This window comes from Dama dama, chromosome 15 (assembly GCF_033118175.1).
Source record: "Dama dama isolate Ldn47 chromosome 15, ASM3311817v1, whole genome shotgun sequence".
NCBI lineage: Eukaryota > Metazoa > Chordata > Mammalia > Artiodactyla > Cervidae > Dama > Dama dama.
The window spans coordinates 91,409,735-91,425,983 of NC_083695.1; the positions used below are offsets into that span (position 1 = coordinate 91,409,735).

A 16,249-nucleotide genomic window follows, 5' to 3' on the forward strand; every position below is an offset into this window, starting at 1 on the left:
AGGAGGTACTACTGCCCCAGGCCGGAGGGGCCAGCCCGTCTGCTCCTTGCCCTGCAGCTGGCCTGTCCCAGAGCTCTCCCGGGGCAACTGCCTGTCTGTGGGCCCCAGGTCAGTCTCACTCTGCAGAGGAGACCGTCCTGGTGAAAGGGACACTGGCGGAGGGCGGACCCTGGGCACCTGGAGGACGCGCACAGACGGGGCTTCATCGCGGAGTCAGGCAGCCTGGGTCCAAGTGCCAGTAACTAGAGTGCTGAGTAACTAGAACGCGGAGCTGACCCTGTTCCCGCCCCGTTGCCTGGCTGCCCCCGGCGGCGGCGGCGGGGAGGCGGCTGTCAGAGGCTCACTGCTTTGCTCTGCTCTGAGAACCGTCCTCGACAGAAGGCTTCCTCCACCTTGGCCCACAGCCGGTGGGGACTCAGAGGGGTACAACTGCCCGCGCAACGCTGCGGTTTGCTCCCGAGCATAACCCGAGGGCCAGCCTGCCCCCGGGGCCACCCGTCACCCGCCGCAGCTTCCCCACCGGGCCTCTCTCACTGTCTCTGGGTTCTGTCCTCAAGGGCACCCTCCCCCTCGCGCCCCTCAATTCCCACCCCAGGCTCTGCTTCTTGGATGCTCCACATGCTGGCATCTCATCGTGCTGGCCAAGCGCGGGGCTCTCAGTGTGGGTCCCCAGACCTGCAGCGCCAGCATCACGGGGCGACGTCAGAAATCCACAGTGTCAGGCCCTGCCTCCTGACCTGCAGACCCACTGATCCGGAGACTGCAGGGGAGCCGGGCGGAGCGCACCTCTCAGGCCTGACCGAGCCTTCTGGTTCCCTCCACGCCGCTCAACCCCGAGGGCACTGTGGGTCCCGGACGATCAAGCGCCTGCGCAGACGGTGACTTGAGGCCCTAGAACGGAGCCAGAGATCTTCTGGCTCACAGTCATCCCAAGGCTTTTGAAGAACACGCCGAGGGGATGGCAATGGGGCTTTTTCTCAGTGTCTTCGATTAGAACGAGGCCATCGATGATGGCAGCGTGCGGTTATTTTGAAACAAACTAAAACTCATTCCCCAGGGGAAAGTCAGACTGACAATTTAAGGAAGTTGCCCAAAATGAGCTCAATTACCCAGATGGTTAGTGTTAGAGACAGATTTGGATCAGGGTCTTTCTTTACCTAAAGTCTCTACTTTTAACCAGTCTAGTGGTTTATTCTCTCAGTTGCGTCGACTCTTACGACCCCATAGACTGTAGCCCACCAGGCTCCTCTGTGCCTGGAATTCTCCAGGCAAGAAGACTAGAGTGGGCTGCCATTCCCTTCTCAGGGGGTCTTCCTGACCCAGGAACTGACCCCAGGTCTCCTGCACTGCAGGCAGTTTCTTTATGGACTGAGCTGTGAAGGAAGCCCTTAGCCCAGGCATTGCTGGTTGAGGAATGCGGTGAGTCTGCTGCACAGTGTCCTCTATGCCCGGGCAGGGGTCACGGCACAGGCAAGTCTGATGAGGGCTTCTCTCCCGTGATGGCTGGAAAGATGGAACAGGATTCCACCTCTAGCAGCCTGAGTTCTTCCTCCAAAGCCACGGAGGCCTCCCTGGAGGCTAAGAGAGTCAGAGCAACACGAAACTGCATACACCATGAGGCCTTGAACCAGACTCTCCGGGAATCTAACTTCCTTCCTGGAGGAAAGCGTGCTTCAGGGATAGTTCCACCTGACTGGAGTTTGAGCCTCCCTCAGGGTGATGGGGGCCCCAGGGCGGGGCAGCAAATGTGGTGAGACGCTGTCCCCTCCCACGACTCTAAGAGGAAGTCACAGCGGGCATCGCAGGAAGCCACCAGGAGAGCCCCACCCGCCAGGGACCTGGGAAAGGTGTGGGATGGGGTGAACGTAGGCAAAAGGGGACCCTGGTTTGGGAGAAGGTGGTGCCACCCTAGCAGAGGTAAAAGAGGAAGGTGGAAGTGTCTTCAGGGACTCTGTAAGAGGGAATCCAGCATCAGGAGACGGCAAGCAGCATGCTGGGCAAAGCCAGGGATATGGGTAAGGAGCTGCATTCAATTCCCACGGGGCGCCCAGCACTGCTTGAGCTGTCTGTGCAGAAATAGCCGACAAGCCACATCATGCACTGCCTAATGAATCCATCCATCAACGTCGCATGTAAATGATGAACCTCAGGCTTCCGCTGGTTCAGAGAGCTCACTTGTTTTCACATCTCTATCGTGTGTATCAGAGACCCAGATGGGATGTCCGCATTCCCACCTCGTAGACTGTAAATGCCTTCCCTCATTTCCAGTCTGATAGGAGGTGAGGAATTTTCACTTGACTTCAACATGACTGCTTCTGAATCTTTTCAGTAGGTGTTTCTCGGAGAGACTCACTTCTCGGCCCTGAATTAAAGCCGTCACCTCTGTGAGGTTTGACCCTGTTAACTACCCACTGCCTCTGGACCACCTCCCCATGGTTGACTTCTGGGGTCTCCTCACCATCTTCCTCCCTCTTGGCGACCGTGTCTTCCTTTCTTTTGCATTCTCTCCCTGGCACCCTCCCTCTGGGTCCTCCCGTCGCGTCTCAGACCACTGCCAAGGCAGGACCCAGAGCCCAGCCATGGGCACTAGCCCTTAGAAGCAGTGACCTCCAAGTCTCCACATCTCATTTTGGGGGACTTTGCTGGTGGGCCAGTGGTTAAGAATCCGCCTTCCAGTGCAGGGGGTGCAGGGAACTAGGATACTACATGCTGCAAAGAAACAGCTCGCACACTTCAATTAATGGGCCCTTGTGCGCTGGAGTCCAGATGCCACAGGGAAATATCTCCCATTTTGTGAGGAAGATCCCAAATGCCACAACTGAGACGAGACTCCGCCAAATAAATAAATAAATATTTTTTAAAAAATAAAGATACTTGTCAGTAGATTAAAAAATAAAAACAAACAAAAAAAAAAAACCACACACACAGCTTTTCCAAAAGGGGATCAACCAGCTTCTTCTGACATCACCTCCTCCCCTGCCCCTCCGTCTCCCTCCCTCCCCTTTCCTTTCCTCCTCCTCACCCCCCAGGTCCATTTTCTCAGCATAGGGCCACCATCCTCCCATCACCCACAACAGAAACCAGGGTTCCACCTCCACACCCACCTCCAACGTCCATTTAAAAGTCAAGTCCTGATTTGTCTCGTGAAAGATGCTCCGCTTCATCCTATCAGCTTAATCTTGCCTGAGCTGCCTAGTCTCAGCAAGGTCACAATCAAGGGGTGACCCTTCCAGCCTCGCCTCCCGTCAGGTTCCCAAATCCCCTTGATGTTGCCAGTTTGTGACCTTGCGAAGGTCACACACTCCTTTGAGAACTCTAATGAAACAGATACTTTTCCCCCCAGAACGGAACCTGGGAAACATACACATAACAAGCTGAGCCCAGGTGCCGACAGTGCTGGGAGCTCAAGGAGACCAGGATATGGCCACATATCGAGACAAAACTCTAATTCAAGAGGATACACGTGCCCCTATGTTCACAGCAACACGAGTCACAATAGCCAAGACATGGAAGCAGCTAAACGTCTCCTGACGGATGAACGGACCAAGACGTGGCACATATATGGTGGAATATTACTCGGCCGTGAAAAAGAAAGAAATAACGCCATTTGCAGCAACATGGATGGACCTAGGGATGAGCATACTAAGTGAAGTAAGGCAGGCAGAGAAAGACAAATATCATAAGATATCCCTTAATTTAAAATACGATGCAAATGAATACACCTTCCAAACAGAAATGGACTCACAGACATAAAGAACAGACTTGTGTTTGCCAGCGGGAGGGTGGGAAAGCAATGCATCGGGAGTTTGGGATTAGCAGATACAAGCTAGTATATAGAGAATGGATAGAAAACAATAAGGTCCCGCTGTATAGTACACGGAACTATATTCAATATCCTGTGATCAATCATAATGGGAAAGAATGCATGTATATGTTAAACTGAATCATTTTGGTGTACAGCAGAAGTTATCACAACATTGTAAATCAATTATACTTCTATAAAATAAATTCTAAAAAATAAATAATCCAAAGATTTTGAAGTTAAAAAAAAATCTATTAAGTTATTTCCATGAATGTAACTAATAAAATCTCTCCAAGTTTCAAAAAAAATTTTTTTTTAAATAGAGTCCAAGATAGAAATCCTTAAAATGAGCCCCTCCTCCTTCTTGGATGCGGCTGCTTCGATGTCTCTGTGACCTTGGCCTTGGCTGTCTCCTGCCCAGCTCTCCCAGAGGGCTAATCCCTCGCCCTCTGCACAGCTCGGGGTCACCTCCGCTCAGCAGGGCTCCTAGGTCTGCCCCCACCACACATGCCTTCCCATCCGTGCAGCTGCCTGTGTTCCTTTCCTAGAGCTTCCACAACAAATGAGCACAAAGAGGCAGTTACAAACAGCAGGAATTTATTCTCATGGGACTGGAGCCCAGACGTCTGACGCCAAGCTGTTGGCAGGGCCGTGCTCCCTCTGGAGGGTGCAGGGAGCATCCTTCCTTGCCGCTTCTTGCTTTTGGTGGCTGCTGGCAACCCCTGGCATTCCTCGGCTTGTGGTAGCATCACTCGTCTGCCTTCATCCCCATGTGGTCATCCTCCCTTTGTCTCTATGTCTCCAAACTCTCTCTTATTACAAGGGCCCCAGTCATTGGAAGGCAGGCTCACTCCAAACCAGTATGACCTCATCCTGACTACATCGGCAAAGACCTCATTTCCAAACCCAGTCCATTCACAGGTAAGGGCTTGAGCACAACTTTGGAGGGGCACAATCTAACCCAGCACGATGCCCCCAACAGGCCGCCGGCACTGTGAGTTCTCACTACCCTGTCCTGTTATCGTCTGGGTGTGGGTCTGTCCCCTCAAGTTGGTGGAGGCCTTTAGAGGGCACCTCACCATCAACTTCCCTCCCATGCCCAGCTCAGTGCCTGCCAACTGAAGACCTTCACCAATTGTTGGCTGAACGAACAAATCATTTTGCATTTCGATAGGTGTTATATCTATGGCAGAAAATCAGAACATACCTTCCTCAGACAGCTTGATCATATTCCACTGATGTTTCAAAGACATTTTACTTAGATTCAAATGTCTGTTAATGGCAAGGATGCACTGAGCTAAAGGGAAGAAAAATTGGCCACAGTTCACATCCGTAACTCCTCTTGGAATGAGTTAGGCTCCCACCTTCCGCAGTGGGCTGAAGAACCTCCAAACACTCTACCTGTGATGAAGTCACCAGAATGTTTCCACGGCAACTGGGGAGAGGGTGAGGAGTCCACCCTGGGCTATTTCTCCTGAGAAGGAACAGCAATCATCACTTTGACATTTATATCTGAGGCTTTGCTGACAAGTTTTAAAAAAAAAAGGTTTGTGCAACCATTAAGTTTTCTGCAGAGCACTGTTAGATATGAGACAAAGAAGGATTTTATCTACTGCCCACATTCAGATACACATTTCCCCTCAACTTCTCATTACTTTTTTACTTTTTACCTTGTTTTGATGATGCTGGTTCTCTTGCCAGGCGGCATTTTTTACCGTGGATATGTTCCCTCACTATTAAAATACATTCAGATAGCATCACAACGTTAATTTGTTACCCTACTTGTAATATGTGTCACCAATTTTTGAAAAGTGGTTTATCTAGAAAATTGGGCAACAGGGCAGTCTGTGTACCATGCAAGCTATTACAGGAATGATCAATTCCAACAATTTAACAAAGCACCTTTGACACTAAATTATAATGAATATTGTTTCATAATTTATACCAAATCATGTTTGAGGTGGCCTATAATTAACAACACGGATAAAAGCCAGCAAAACTGATAAAGACGCAAGTAATGAACTGGAGAACTCATCGGACCATAAAGCCTAGGCTAAAGATGTCCCTGGCACAGAAGAACACAAACTAAGGGTGAGTTTGCAGCAGCCAAGGCCAAAGAGGGGAACATGATAAATTGCATAACTCATTGCCTTTCAAATGAAGTACACTGTTTCATACAGAGAGTGGTTTTATACTCTGGGATAAGGCACTGTTAGTATGGGTCATTAGATAAATGGACAGCACCTTTGTAAGTTGGTTCATAAACACCAGGACAGTGTAAAATTCACTGGACAACCCCAAGGTACTTTGAGTCAGGTCAATGTCACTTGTTATAGTTGTTCAGTCACTAAGTCATGTCTGACTCTTTGCAACTCCATGGACTGCAGCATGCCAGGCTTCCCTGTCCTTCACTGTCTCCCAGAGTTTGCTCAAACTCATGCCCACTGAGTCAGTGATGCCATCCAACCATCTGATTCTCTGCTGCCCTCTTCCCCTTTTGCCTTCAATCTTTGCCAGCATCAGGGTCTTTTTCTAATGAATTGGTTTTTCACACCAGGTGGGCAAAGTATTTGAGCTTCAGCTTCAGTACCAATCTTTCCAATGAATATTCAGGGTTGATCTCCTTTAGGATTGACTGGTTTGATCTCCTTGCTGTCCAAGGGCCTCTCAAGTATTATCCAGCACCACAATTCGAAAGCATCAATTCTTTGGGGCTCCGCCTTCTCTGTGGTCCAACTCTCACATCCATACGTGACTGCTGGAAAAACCATAGCTCTGACTAGATGGACCTTTGTCAGCCAAGTGATGTCTCTGCTTTTTAATCCACTGTCTAGGTTTGTCATAGCTTTCCTTCCAAGAAGCAAGGGTCTTTTCATTTCAATGTCACCATTACATCATAAAGGCTGAAATTTATTGTGCGATCAAGGCAAGACAGATACTGGATACAAAGGTTATCTCCTTTAACACTCAGAATGACCTTTGGAGGAAAGCACAATTATTTCCCCCATTTTACAGATGAGAAAGTTGTGCCTCCTTGAAGTAACCTGCCAAGCATCACCCAATCCAATAAGCCTCAAGCTGAAACGTTGCAATATGAATGATCATTGTACACACAGAAAAGGTAGAAATGGGGCCTGATCTGTAGGATCTGACAACCTCTTTCATGAAGCTTGAGAAAGGGGAGAGAACATGCTGGCTCTGGACATCAGGACTAGGTGACACCTGGCCGTCCCACATTCTAAGGCTGTTTGCACCTCAGTTCAGGGGGCAAACTGAAGGGCGGGGAACCATGAAAAGAACGGTTTTCACCAGCCCAGCACTCTGCCTGCCAACAACGGCCCCCATCAAAAAATGCAAAGTGTTATTAGTCACAGTTTTACGTAATTTTCATCTCTCCCAGAAGATGATGGAGCATAATACAAACTTGTCTAATAATGAGTAAAAACCTGCCCACTAACTTGGTAGCTACTCTGGCTCGAGCTGATTTCCAAGACGCCTGGAACTGGAGGAACCAGGCCTCTGCCCCTTGGTGTCAGGGTTTGGCTCCAGGGTCAGCATCTTGTGCGGTGGGAGTGGGTTCTCCCTTGGAGGACCGGGTAAGACCACTGCGTGCTGGACCGTACACCCAAATATGCTTGTGCGCATGCGCCAGCCTCCTAACCCCGGAGGCTCTGCTCGGGAGTCGGCCTTGGTGGGATGGCGCCACAACCCCAGTTCAGTCAACAGTTACTGGAAATCTGACTCAGGTGCTGGGCTGAGCATAGGAGACCCCGTCTTTAAAGACCACAGAGTCTGAAAAGGGAATAAAATGCATAACGAGACCTTTTTCAGTGCAAGGTGGATTTCCCCTTATGGGCTTCCCCCCTCCCCCACTTAATTGTGGTAAAACACACAAAAGAACATTAAATCTACCATCCTAGCCATTTTTAAGTGTCCAGTTCTGTGGCAGTAAGCACATCCATCTACACCGTGTTGGGCAACCATCACCCTCATCCATCCAGAGAACTTCTTCATCATCCCGAACCAGAACTCTGTCCACTTTAAACCATAACCTTTTGCCCCTCCCGCAGCCTGGGACCCCTGCCTTTCTATTTTCTCTCTCCATAAATTTGACTATCATAGGGACCTCATGTAAGTGGAATTATCCAGTTAGTGTCCTGTTGTGACTGCCTTATTTTACCCAACCCGATGTCTTCAAAGTACATCCATGTTGTCTCATGTGTCAGAATCTCCTTTTAAAAGGTGAATGATGTTCCATTGTATGGATGGACCATACTTGTTTGAATGGACCCTTGGGTTGCTTACACCTTTAGGCTACTGTGAGTAATGCTGCTGTGAACATGACCATACAAAGACTGCTTCCATACCCTGCTTTCAGTTCTTGCTGCAGACTGTCTTCTGCCTTTCATTCCACGGTCCTGCCTTGGTTTTATTACCTAAGTGGTTCTTAGAAAACACTAGAGAACTTTTGTGATGGGTAGGAAGGGCAAAGAGCTAGTCACTTGGACAGATGAGTTTAGTAGTCATCTTCCTACCTTCCCTGGTGGCTCAGATGGTAAAGTGTCTGCCTGCAATGTGGGAAGCCTGGGTTTGATCCCTGGGTCAGGAAGATCCCCTGGAGAAGGAAAAGGCAACCCACTCCAGTACTCTTGCCTGGAAAATCCCATGGACGGAGAAGCCTGGTAGGCTACAGTCCACGGGGCTGCAAAGAGTTGGACACGACTGAGTGACTTCACTTTCCTACCTTCCTACCCTTGTGCAGGGGCGGGGGCGGGGGCGGGGGCGGGGGAGACGGAGTGGGTCTCACTTTAAGCCGTCAACACTGGGAAGTGGTTAAACACAGGTGGTCTCTGTCTTGTAACCTAACCCAGACAAGCTCAACTTGGGCTCCAACCTGAAAGGGAGAGAAAGTGCCATCATCACCACCACCACCACCATCCCCTACCTGCTTCTGACTCTGTGAGCTGAAGACAGCCCAGGTGACAGAAGAACAGAGCCTAGGCAAGGGGGTGAGGGGTCAGCTGGGCTTCTCAGGGACACACAGCCTCCCCTACGCAGAGGGCGTGGGGGTGGGCAGCAAGAAGGAGCAGCGGGAGAGGTGGAAAGAGGAGGATTTTTCCTCCTTTCTTTTGCCCCAGCCCAGCACGGTTCAGCAGACAGAGTCCAGACAAGCAGCTGAGACCCAGGGCTCAGGTCCCAGCTGCCGTTCAGCGGTGACTTGAGCCGGTCAGCGCATCTCCGGACTTAGCCTCCCGTCTGTGACATGAGGAATGTGCAGGGAGGGGCCTGGGTGGCCTCCAGGACACCATCTGGTTCTGCCAGGGGTCTTGTCCACGACGGCTGGGCCGAGAGGTGCTGGCGAGGTTTGAGGGACGGAGTGTCTGAGTGGCATCACCATGAACTTGCTTCTTCCATAAACTTAAACGTGGCTTCGTGACACCCTCTCTTCTTCAAGGAGTGCCAGGCTCACTGAAGCAGGGTCATCATTGCCTGGCATTGAACGTCATGCAGTGGTTTGATTTCAGAAGGGACCGGTTCTGCGCCTCTGCCAGCTTCCCCTGGTTGAGATCCAGGCTGCTGCGGGGCCCTGATCACCGGGCTCATTACCTAGGCAGCTTGCTGCAGGATGAGCAGGGGTGGACTGTGTACCTAGTCCATGGCTAGGTGACAACTGATACATAAAGAAGAAAAACAGGACGTCATTGGAACCTCCTGAGAAAGAACCCGGAGCCGCATCTGGCCCAGCTGCAAAGCCAAACGCTCTAGAGAGAGCAGGAGAAGCTGTCCGCTCGGGGTTCATTCCGTAAACAAGCCACAGAAATATTTTCACAAGACGTCAGCCTGGACTTCCTCTCTGTCACGAGGAGCGACGTGGTTCTTGTTTGCGGGGCAGTGGGGCCGCTCACGTCTCCTCCTCTTGGCTACGTTGGCCAGAGCCTGTCTGGAGCCCACAGAGGTTCTGCCACGAGCTGGACAAGTGAAATCGGTGTGGTGTCTGAAAGCTCCAAGTCGTAAATTTCTCATTGTAAGAACCACACTGTATGTCATGGGTATGGGAAGAGATGCAGCCACCAACTCAGATCAGAAAACCCAGCATCCAAGGAAAAACCCAGGCTCAGAGATGCTCATGCCTACTGCCATCATCCTGTCTTCCTACCTGCAAAGTCAAAGCGGCCTCTCTACAGAATTCTCCAGCAGCTCATCCCCCGTGCTGGACGGTTAGAATCAGGTGGCTGTTCTCACCAGCTGTGACTTTTGAGTTGCTGTTGTTGAATGGGAGAAAGATCCAAGCACTCTGTTTTCCCTAATAGTCCCTCCTGCTGCAACAAATCACAACCTTCGGCGAGAACAAGGGAAACTGTCCCCTTATGTGTATAGGTTTGTCCTCACCTGCCACCTTACTACAAAAGGAAGCAGAGGCTCAGAGTGGGGCAGGGTTTGTCAGAGAAGCTCCTGGCTGGGAAGTGGCCAAGTCAGACTCGCTCAGTCAAGGCCAGGACTCCAGATCACTGACTGTCAGTCAGGCTGTCTTCTAGCCACACCCCATCTAGCTGAGCTGAGCTGCTGTCTCCTTGTGGCTGATTCTTTAAAAAATATAACAAACATACCATAGAACTTAAAATTCAATGGTTTCTGTATATTCACAAAGTTGTGCAAACATCACCATGATCTAATTCCAGGACATTTTCATCATCCCTCAAAGAAGCCCCATACCCATACTTCCCATCCCTGGAAACCACTAATATATGTTTTCTGGGTTTGACTATTTTAGATATTTCATATAAATGAAATCATAAATATGTGGGCTTTTGTATCTGGCTTAAAGATGGAAGGCAGCAGGAGAAGAGGGTGACAGGATGAGATGGTTAGATGACATCACCGATTCAATGGACATGAACTTGGAAAAACTCCGGGAGATGGTGAAGGACAGGGAAGCCTGGCATGCTGCAGTCCATGGGGTTGTGAGAGTCGGACATGACTTGCCAAATGAACAACAACCACAACGAATTTCACTGAGTAACATGAATCCAAGGTTCATCCAGGTTGTGTCAGAGTTCCACTCCTTTCCATGGCTGAATGGTGTTCATTTTGTATCCATGTTCATACTGTAGGGAGCACATATTGAGTATCTGTTCATTAACTGATGAGCATTTAGATGGTTTCTACTTTGGTTCCCTGATAGCTCAGCTGGTAAAAATCCGCCTGCCATGTGGGAGACCTGGGTTTGATCCCTGGGTTGGGCAGATCCCCTGGAGAAGGGAAAGGCTACCCACTCCAGTATTCTGGCCTGAAGAATTCCATGGACTGTATGCTCTATGGGGTTGCAAAGAGTCAGACATGACTGAGCAACTTTCACTTTCACTTTTTGGTAATAATAATCAATGCTACCATGAACATTTGTATACAAGGCTTTATGTGGACACACTTTTTCTTTCTCATGGGGATATACCTAAGGGTGGAATTGCAGGTCATATGGTAACTCCATGTTTAACTTTTTGAGGAAACATCACCCTGTTTTTCAAAGTGGCTTCACCACTTTACATCCTCACTAGCAAAGTAGTAAGACTCCATTTTCCCCATCTTTGTCAACACTTATTATTATTCATTGTTTAAATTGTAGTCTCTATGGTATCTGATTGTGGGTTCCATTTGCATTTCCCTAATGACTAATAATGTTATGCATCTTTTCATGTGCTTACTTCCCATTTGTATATCTTCTTTGCAGAAATATCTACTCAGCAACTTGGCTCAAATTTTAAATTGCATTATTTGTCTTTTTATAGCAGCTCTAGGAAAAAGAGGATTATAAAACTTCCTATGCCCCTTCCCTCCAAAGGAATGAAAGGACAACAGTGATTCTCAGAACCACAGCCCCCTCTCCCAAGGCAACATTTTATTTCTATGTACCTTCAATCACGGTAGCATTAATGCATGAAGGCTTAAGAGAATGTTCTTGGTGTCCCACAGACATGGGCTTGGATCTAGCTTGAACACTTATAACGGTTGCAACTTAGATGATGCAGCTAACTTCTGACACAGCTTTCCCATCTACCAAACAGGGATCATGGTATCAGCTCACTGGACTGATAGGAGATCCAAGAGAGGAGATGCACTGAAAGCCCTCCGCACGTGACTTGTCACCTGGAAAGTACCCAACCAAACTTCATCTCCTTTTGTATCCAGTGAATATTTTCATAGCATCAGGATGGGCAAGGTACTGGTCTAGACTCCAAAGTCACAGCAGCAAGCAAAATGGAAAATCTCTGTCTTTGTGGAGATTATATGCAGCTTATCGTTCCAGCAGAAGTTAATGATGCTGTTATTATTATAATTCAACATTTTTACTCTTAATTGCAAAATAAGTACAGGCTCATCAGAAACTAGAGTGACAAGATAAAGGATGTTTCACTAATGAACTTGAACTTTAGAGAGAGACGTGGCATTAGCGTCATTAATTACAGGTCTCCCGTGCCCCAGCAAGGCCTTTCCTCTGTACTTGCACAGACACCGGAAAGGGGAGAAGCCACCAGCAGGGGCTCGAGAATGTGGAAAGAGGTGCAAACACCAAGCTTTAGCACTTCAGCACTTTGCCCATGCCAAAGGGTTAACACACACTTACCAGTCTAGGGGAGGAACTTAGAAGCGTACAAACAGAGCATTATAACAAAAAATAGGATAAAGAAGTAAAAGATGCCCGGGAAGAAAAAGTGAGCAGAGCAGCTCCTGTGGCTTGAAAAGCAAGTTCAGTGGGACGGGGTGGGGCTGAACATGAATTTGAATGAAAAGTGAAACTGCCGGCCTGGAGAACTCTTCTGCAGACTGGGAGCAAAACCCACTGAGAGGAATGAGATTGAGGAATAATGGGAAATGGTGCTAAGATCAGAGGTCAGCAGTTCTGCAGTGGAAAAACAGGGAGCCGACCTGCACTTAAAGCCAGCTCTACAGTGGACTAAAAGTGAAAGTCGCAGAGTCGTGCCTGACTGTGACCCCAAGCACCATAGCCCAGCAGGCTTCCCTGCCATGGAATTCTCCAGCCAGAATGCTGGAGTGGGTAGCCTTTCCCTTCTCCAGGGATCGAACCGAGGTCTCCCCCCTTGCAGGTGGATTCTTTACCAGCTGAGCCACATGGGAAGCCCAAGAATACTGGAGTGGGTAGCCTATTCCTTCTCCAGTGGATCTTCCTGACCGAGGAATCGAACTGGGGTCTCCTGCATTGCAGGCAGATTCTTTATCAACTGAGCTATCAGGGAAGCCCATGGACTGGCAGGGTCAACTAGTGAGCTAATGACCTTCTCTCTTGGTTTGCACATCTGCAAAAAGGGTTTGGCAATTCCGACCTCATCATGCAGGTTAGACTCTCAAATCCTTTAAAGAACATTCCCACCACCTGGGAAGTGAGACCTCTAACATAATCCAGTTGTTGATTCCCAGCTTACTGTGGGAGTTTCTGAAATGCCTAGATGACAATAGAGGCATTTGCCAGATACTGTGATAGGTTTTATTTTGTTTTTGTTTCTTTTTTTAGCTTTTTACTGTATGTTGGAGTATAGCCCATTAGGGGCTTCCCAGGTGGCACTAGTGGTGAAGAATCCGCCTGCCAATGCAGGAGATAAAAGAGGGTGGGTTTGATCCCTGGCTCGGGAAGATCCCCTGGAGGAAATGGCAACCCACTCCAGCATTTTTGCCTGGAGAATCCCATGGGCAGGGAGCCTGCTGGGCCACAGTCCTTAGGGTCACAAAAAGTTGGACACAACCGAAATGATTTAGCACACACACACACATAGCTGATTAACAATGTTGTGATAGTTTCAGGTGCAGAGCAAAGGGACTCAGCCCTACATAGACGTGTATCCATTCTCCCCCAAACTCCCCTCCTACCCGGGCCAAAATGTTCTTTGACAGGAGAATTTATAAATAAATTGTGAGATAATCAACTATCTAGCAGTGAAAATAAGGTAAACTACAGGTACACAATTAATATAGATGACAAAAAGCAAATCAAAATAAGAGTAGAAATCAATGAAGTGGAAAAAAAAGAATAATAAAAAGTTGGTTTGTGGGAAAGAGAGACCCCACAAAATCAGTCAAGAAAAAATTTTGAGACAGACACAAATAGTTATTGTGCTCTTGTCACTCCATCCCAGCATCCGTGTCTCTAAGGCTCTCTATGCCTCTGGCGGGGGACATTACAATGATCCTCTTGCGTGATCCTGAAGCACAGGAGGTGCATTGATACCTCCTCACCAGCATCACTTTCCAAGAGACCCTGGATCCTGGACTCTGAGGCTCTCCCAGTGGACATCATCACTGCACCTGTGTCTCAATCCTAGCACTGCCTTGGCCCCAGGAACTCAGAGAACACAGTCCCCTCATGCTCTCTGACCTTCAGCCTGGATCCTTCACTGGGCTTGATCAAAGCAGGATCACCCCAGATCAACCCCAATGAGCGGAGTCAGGACTTAGATGCAGAGTGAGCACAAAGTGAGTGTTCTTAGAAAAATAACTTGCTCCTGTGCTGCTAAGCCCCACATAAACCCGGCAGTGATCCTGACAGTGGCGTTCTGGGATCCTGCCTCGCCTTCATGGGTAGTATTCACATATGCTTGTGCTTAAATCTCTTCCTAGCCACAGCACACAGATACCAAGATGCTAATATCTCCTCCAAGTCCTCTAAACACAGAAGCAAGCCCCTTTCAACTCAGTGGAAATCTGTCCTATCATTGAAGTCTCAGTTCAAACTATTTCCCTCTAGAAGCTTTTGCCCCCAGGAAAAAATAAATCAGTTGTTCCCCTGTGTTCCCAGGGCACTTTTCCACACACGTGTACTCATCAGTGTCCTGTAACTTCCCCTACCCCCAATCTTCCGCTTTGGGAGATAAAGCAGTGAGGAATGAACTCTGACATTGGAGGACCTGATCCCAACCTCTCAGAGCCCGTTTCCCAACTGTGAAGTGAGAATTGATGGAATTGCTTCCTGCCCGGGAAGCTCTCAGCACAAGCGCCTGGCACATAGCCGAAGCCAAGAAGCAGCAGCTGCCCATCAATATGAGAGATGACAGCACGTTCACTGAACTGGGCTGAGTGGCTTGTGCTGGTTCCCCAGGGGTGAGTCCGCTCCACAGTGTCCATGTGGCACCTCCTGCGGTCAGGATGCTTGTCAGAGCTGGGGCTACACTGGACCAGAGCCCCAAGAGGTATCTCTGTATAAAGAGGAGGGAGGAGGAAAAATATGGGGTTGGCCAAAAAGTTTGTTTGGGCTTTTGCATACATTTTATGGGAAAACCCAAGCAAACTTTTTGGCCAACCCAATACAGTAATGCCCTGTGAACAGGAGGTGCCTGCTTTCTCCCTCCCCTCCTCCTACTGTGGCTCCAGCCACAGTGACGCCCTCCTGCTGAGGACTCTTCTCTGACCCCACGAGATCAGCCTCCATGGAGAACACCTGCTTTGTGCACCCTGGATGCAAGTCCTGTCCCACCGAGCCCACCCCTGAGACATCTGGGGCCACCTGCCTGGGCAAACCCAAGTCAGTCTGGCAATTCATATTCTGTGCTTCCAACATAGACCTAGGCACGCCCACCTCTTGTGCTCTAACTACATCTCTGGTTTGTCCCTTGAGAATTTCTGGGCATACTGTCTCTGCCAGCTCATTTTCTTTGGCATCACCTCTGCCATTCTCCATTCTCCACCGTGCCTGCTTTTAACATTGTAACTGGGCATTTTTGCTTCCAAATCTCTCAGTCCTTTGGATCTGGCTTGAAGGTGTGCTAAACAGAAGCTATTGCCATGTTTGGGACACCCGGTCCCTCGTTTCGCGGGAATATCGTTGGCGCCATCGCCAAGGCCCAGTAGACAGAGCCAGCTCTTCCATGACATCTACAGAAACAACTTCCCTACAGCTCTTGTTCACTCCCAAAGGGAGAAGAGATAACAGTGCCACTGGGTGCACAGGACTTTCATTTTTCTAATAAGAATATAGAGATTTCTAGGAGGAATTCCAGGTTTGTGTGCCATTTTCACTCTGCTCCCACCCCCCAGCTGACTGACAGAAATGGGGAGCAATCGGTAGACCTGGAAACTTTCGGACAGCTCCCGTTCACCTTGCATCGCCCGCTGGGAAGACAGCATGGCCCGCACACCCAGGGGTCTGTGTGTGGTTGTGCCTTAGTGAGTCTCTGTGGAAGTCACGGCCACCCCTTTAGCATCTCCCCCTCCCCAAGCCCCTTAGCCCCCCAGGAGCAGAAACAGGCCACTTCTATCTCGCTGAGAAGGAAATGATACCCAGGTGGTTTGCTCAGGGCCTCTGAGATCCCACCCCTGAAAAGCCACCTGTTTTCATTTTGGTCCCAGGAAATTTGTAAACAGATCCCCAAATCCCCTATCAGCATTGTTTTTACTAGCGTCCTGCTACAAGACGTAAAACACGAAGTTGTGCTCACATCTCTC

At 49.2% G+C, this 16,249-nt stretch overlaps 1 protein-coding gene across 3 annotated transcripts in view; it reads right to left on the reverse strand.

Moving 5' to 3' along the window:
• Positions 1-16,249, reverse strand: part of C15H10orf90 (chromosome 15 C10orf90 homolog) — a 247,423-nt gene that overhangs the window by 89,820 nt on the left and 141,354 nt on the right. Inside the window, exon 1 of one of the 3 annotated variants that reach the window (XM_061163191.1) lies at positions 5,010-5,031. The exons of the other annotated variants lie outside the window; for them this stretch is intronic. Within the exon in view, the coding sequence (XP_061019174.1) occupies positions 5,010-5,031 (22 nt within the window). Of the gene's footprint in view, positions 1-5,009; positions 5,032-16,249 lie in introns of those variants that run through there. 3 annotated transcript variants of the gene reach the window in all.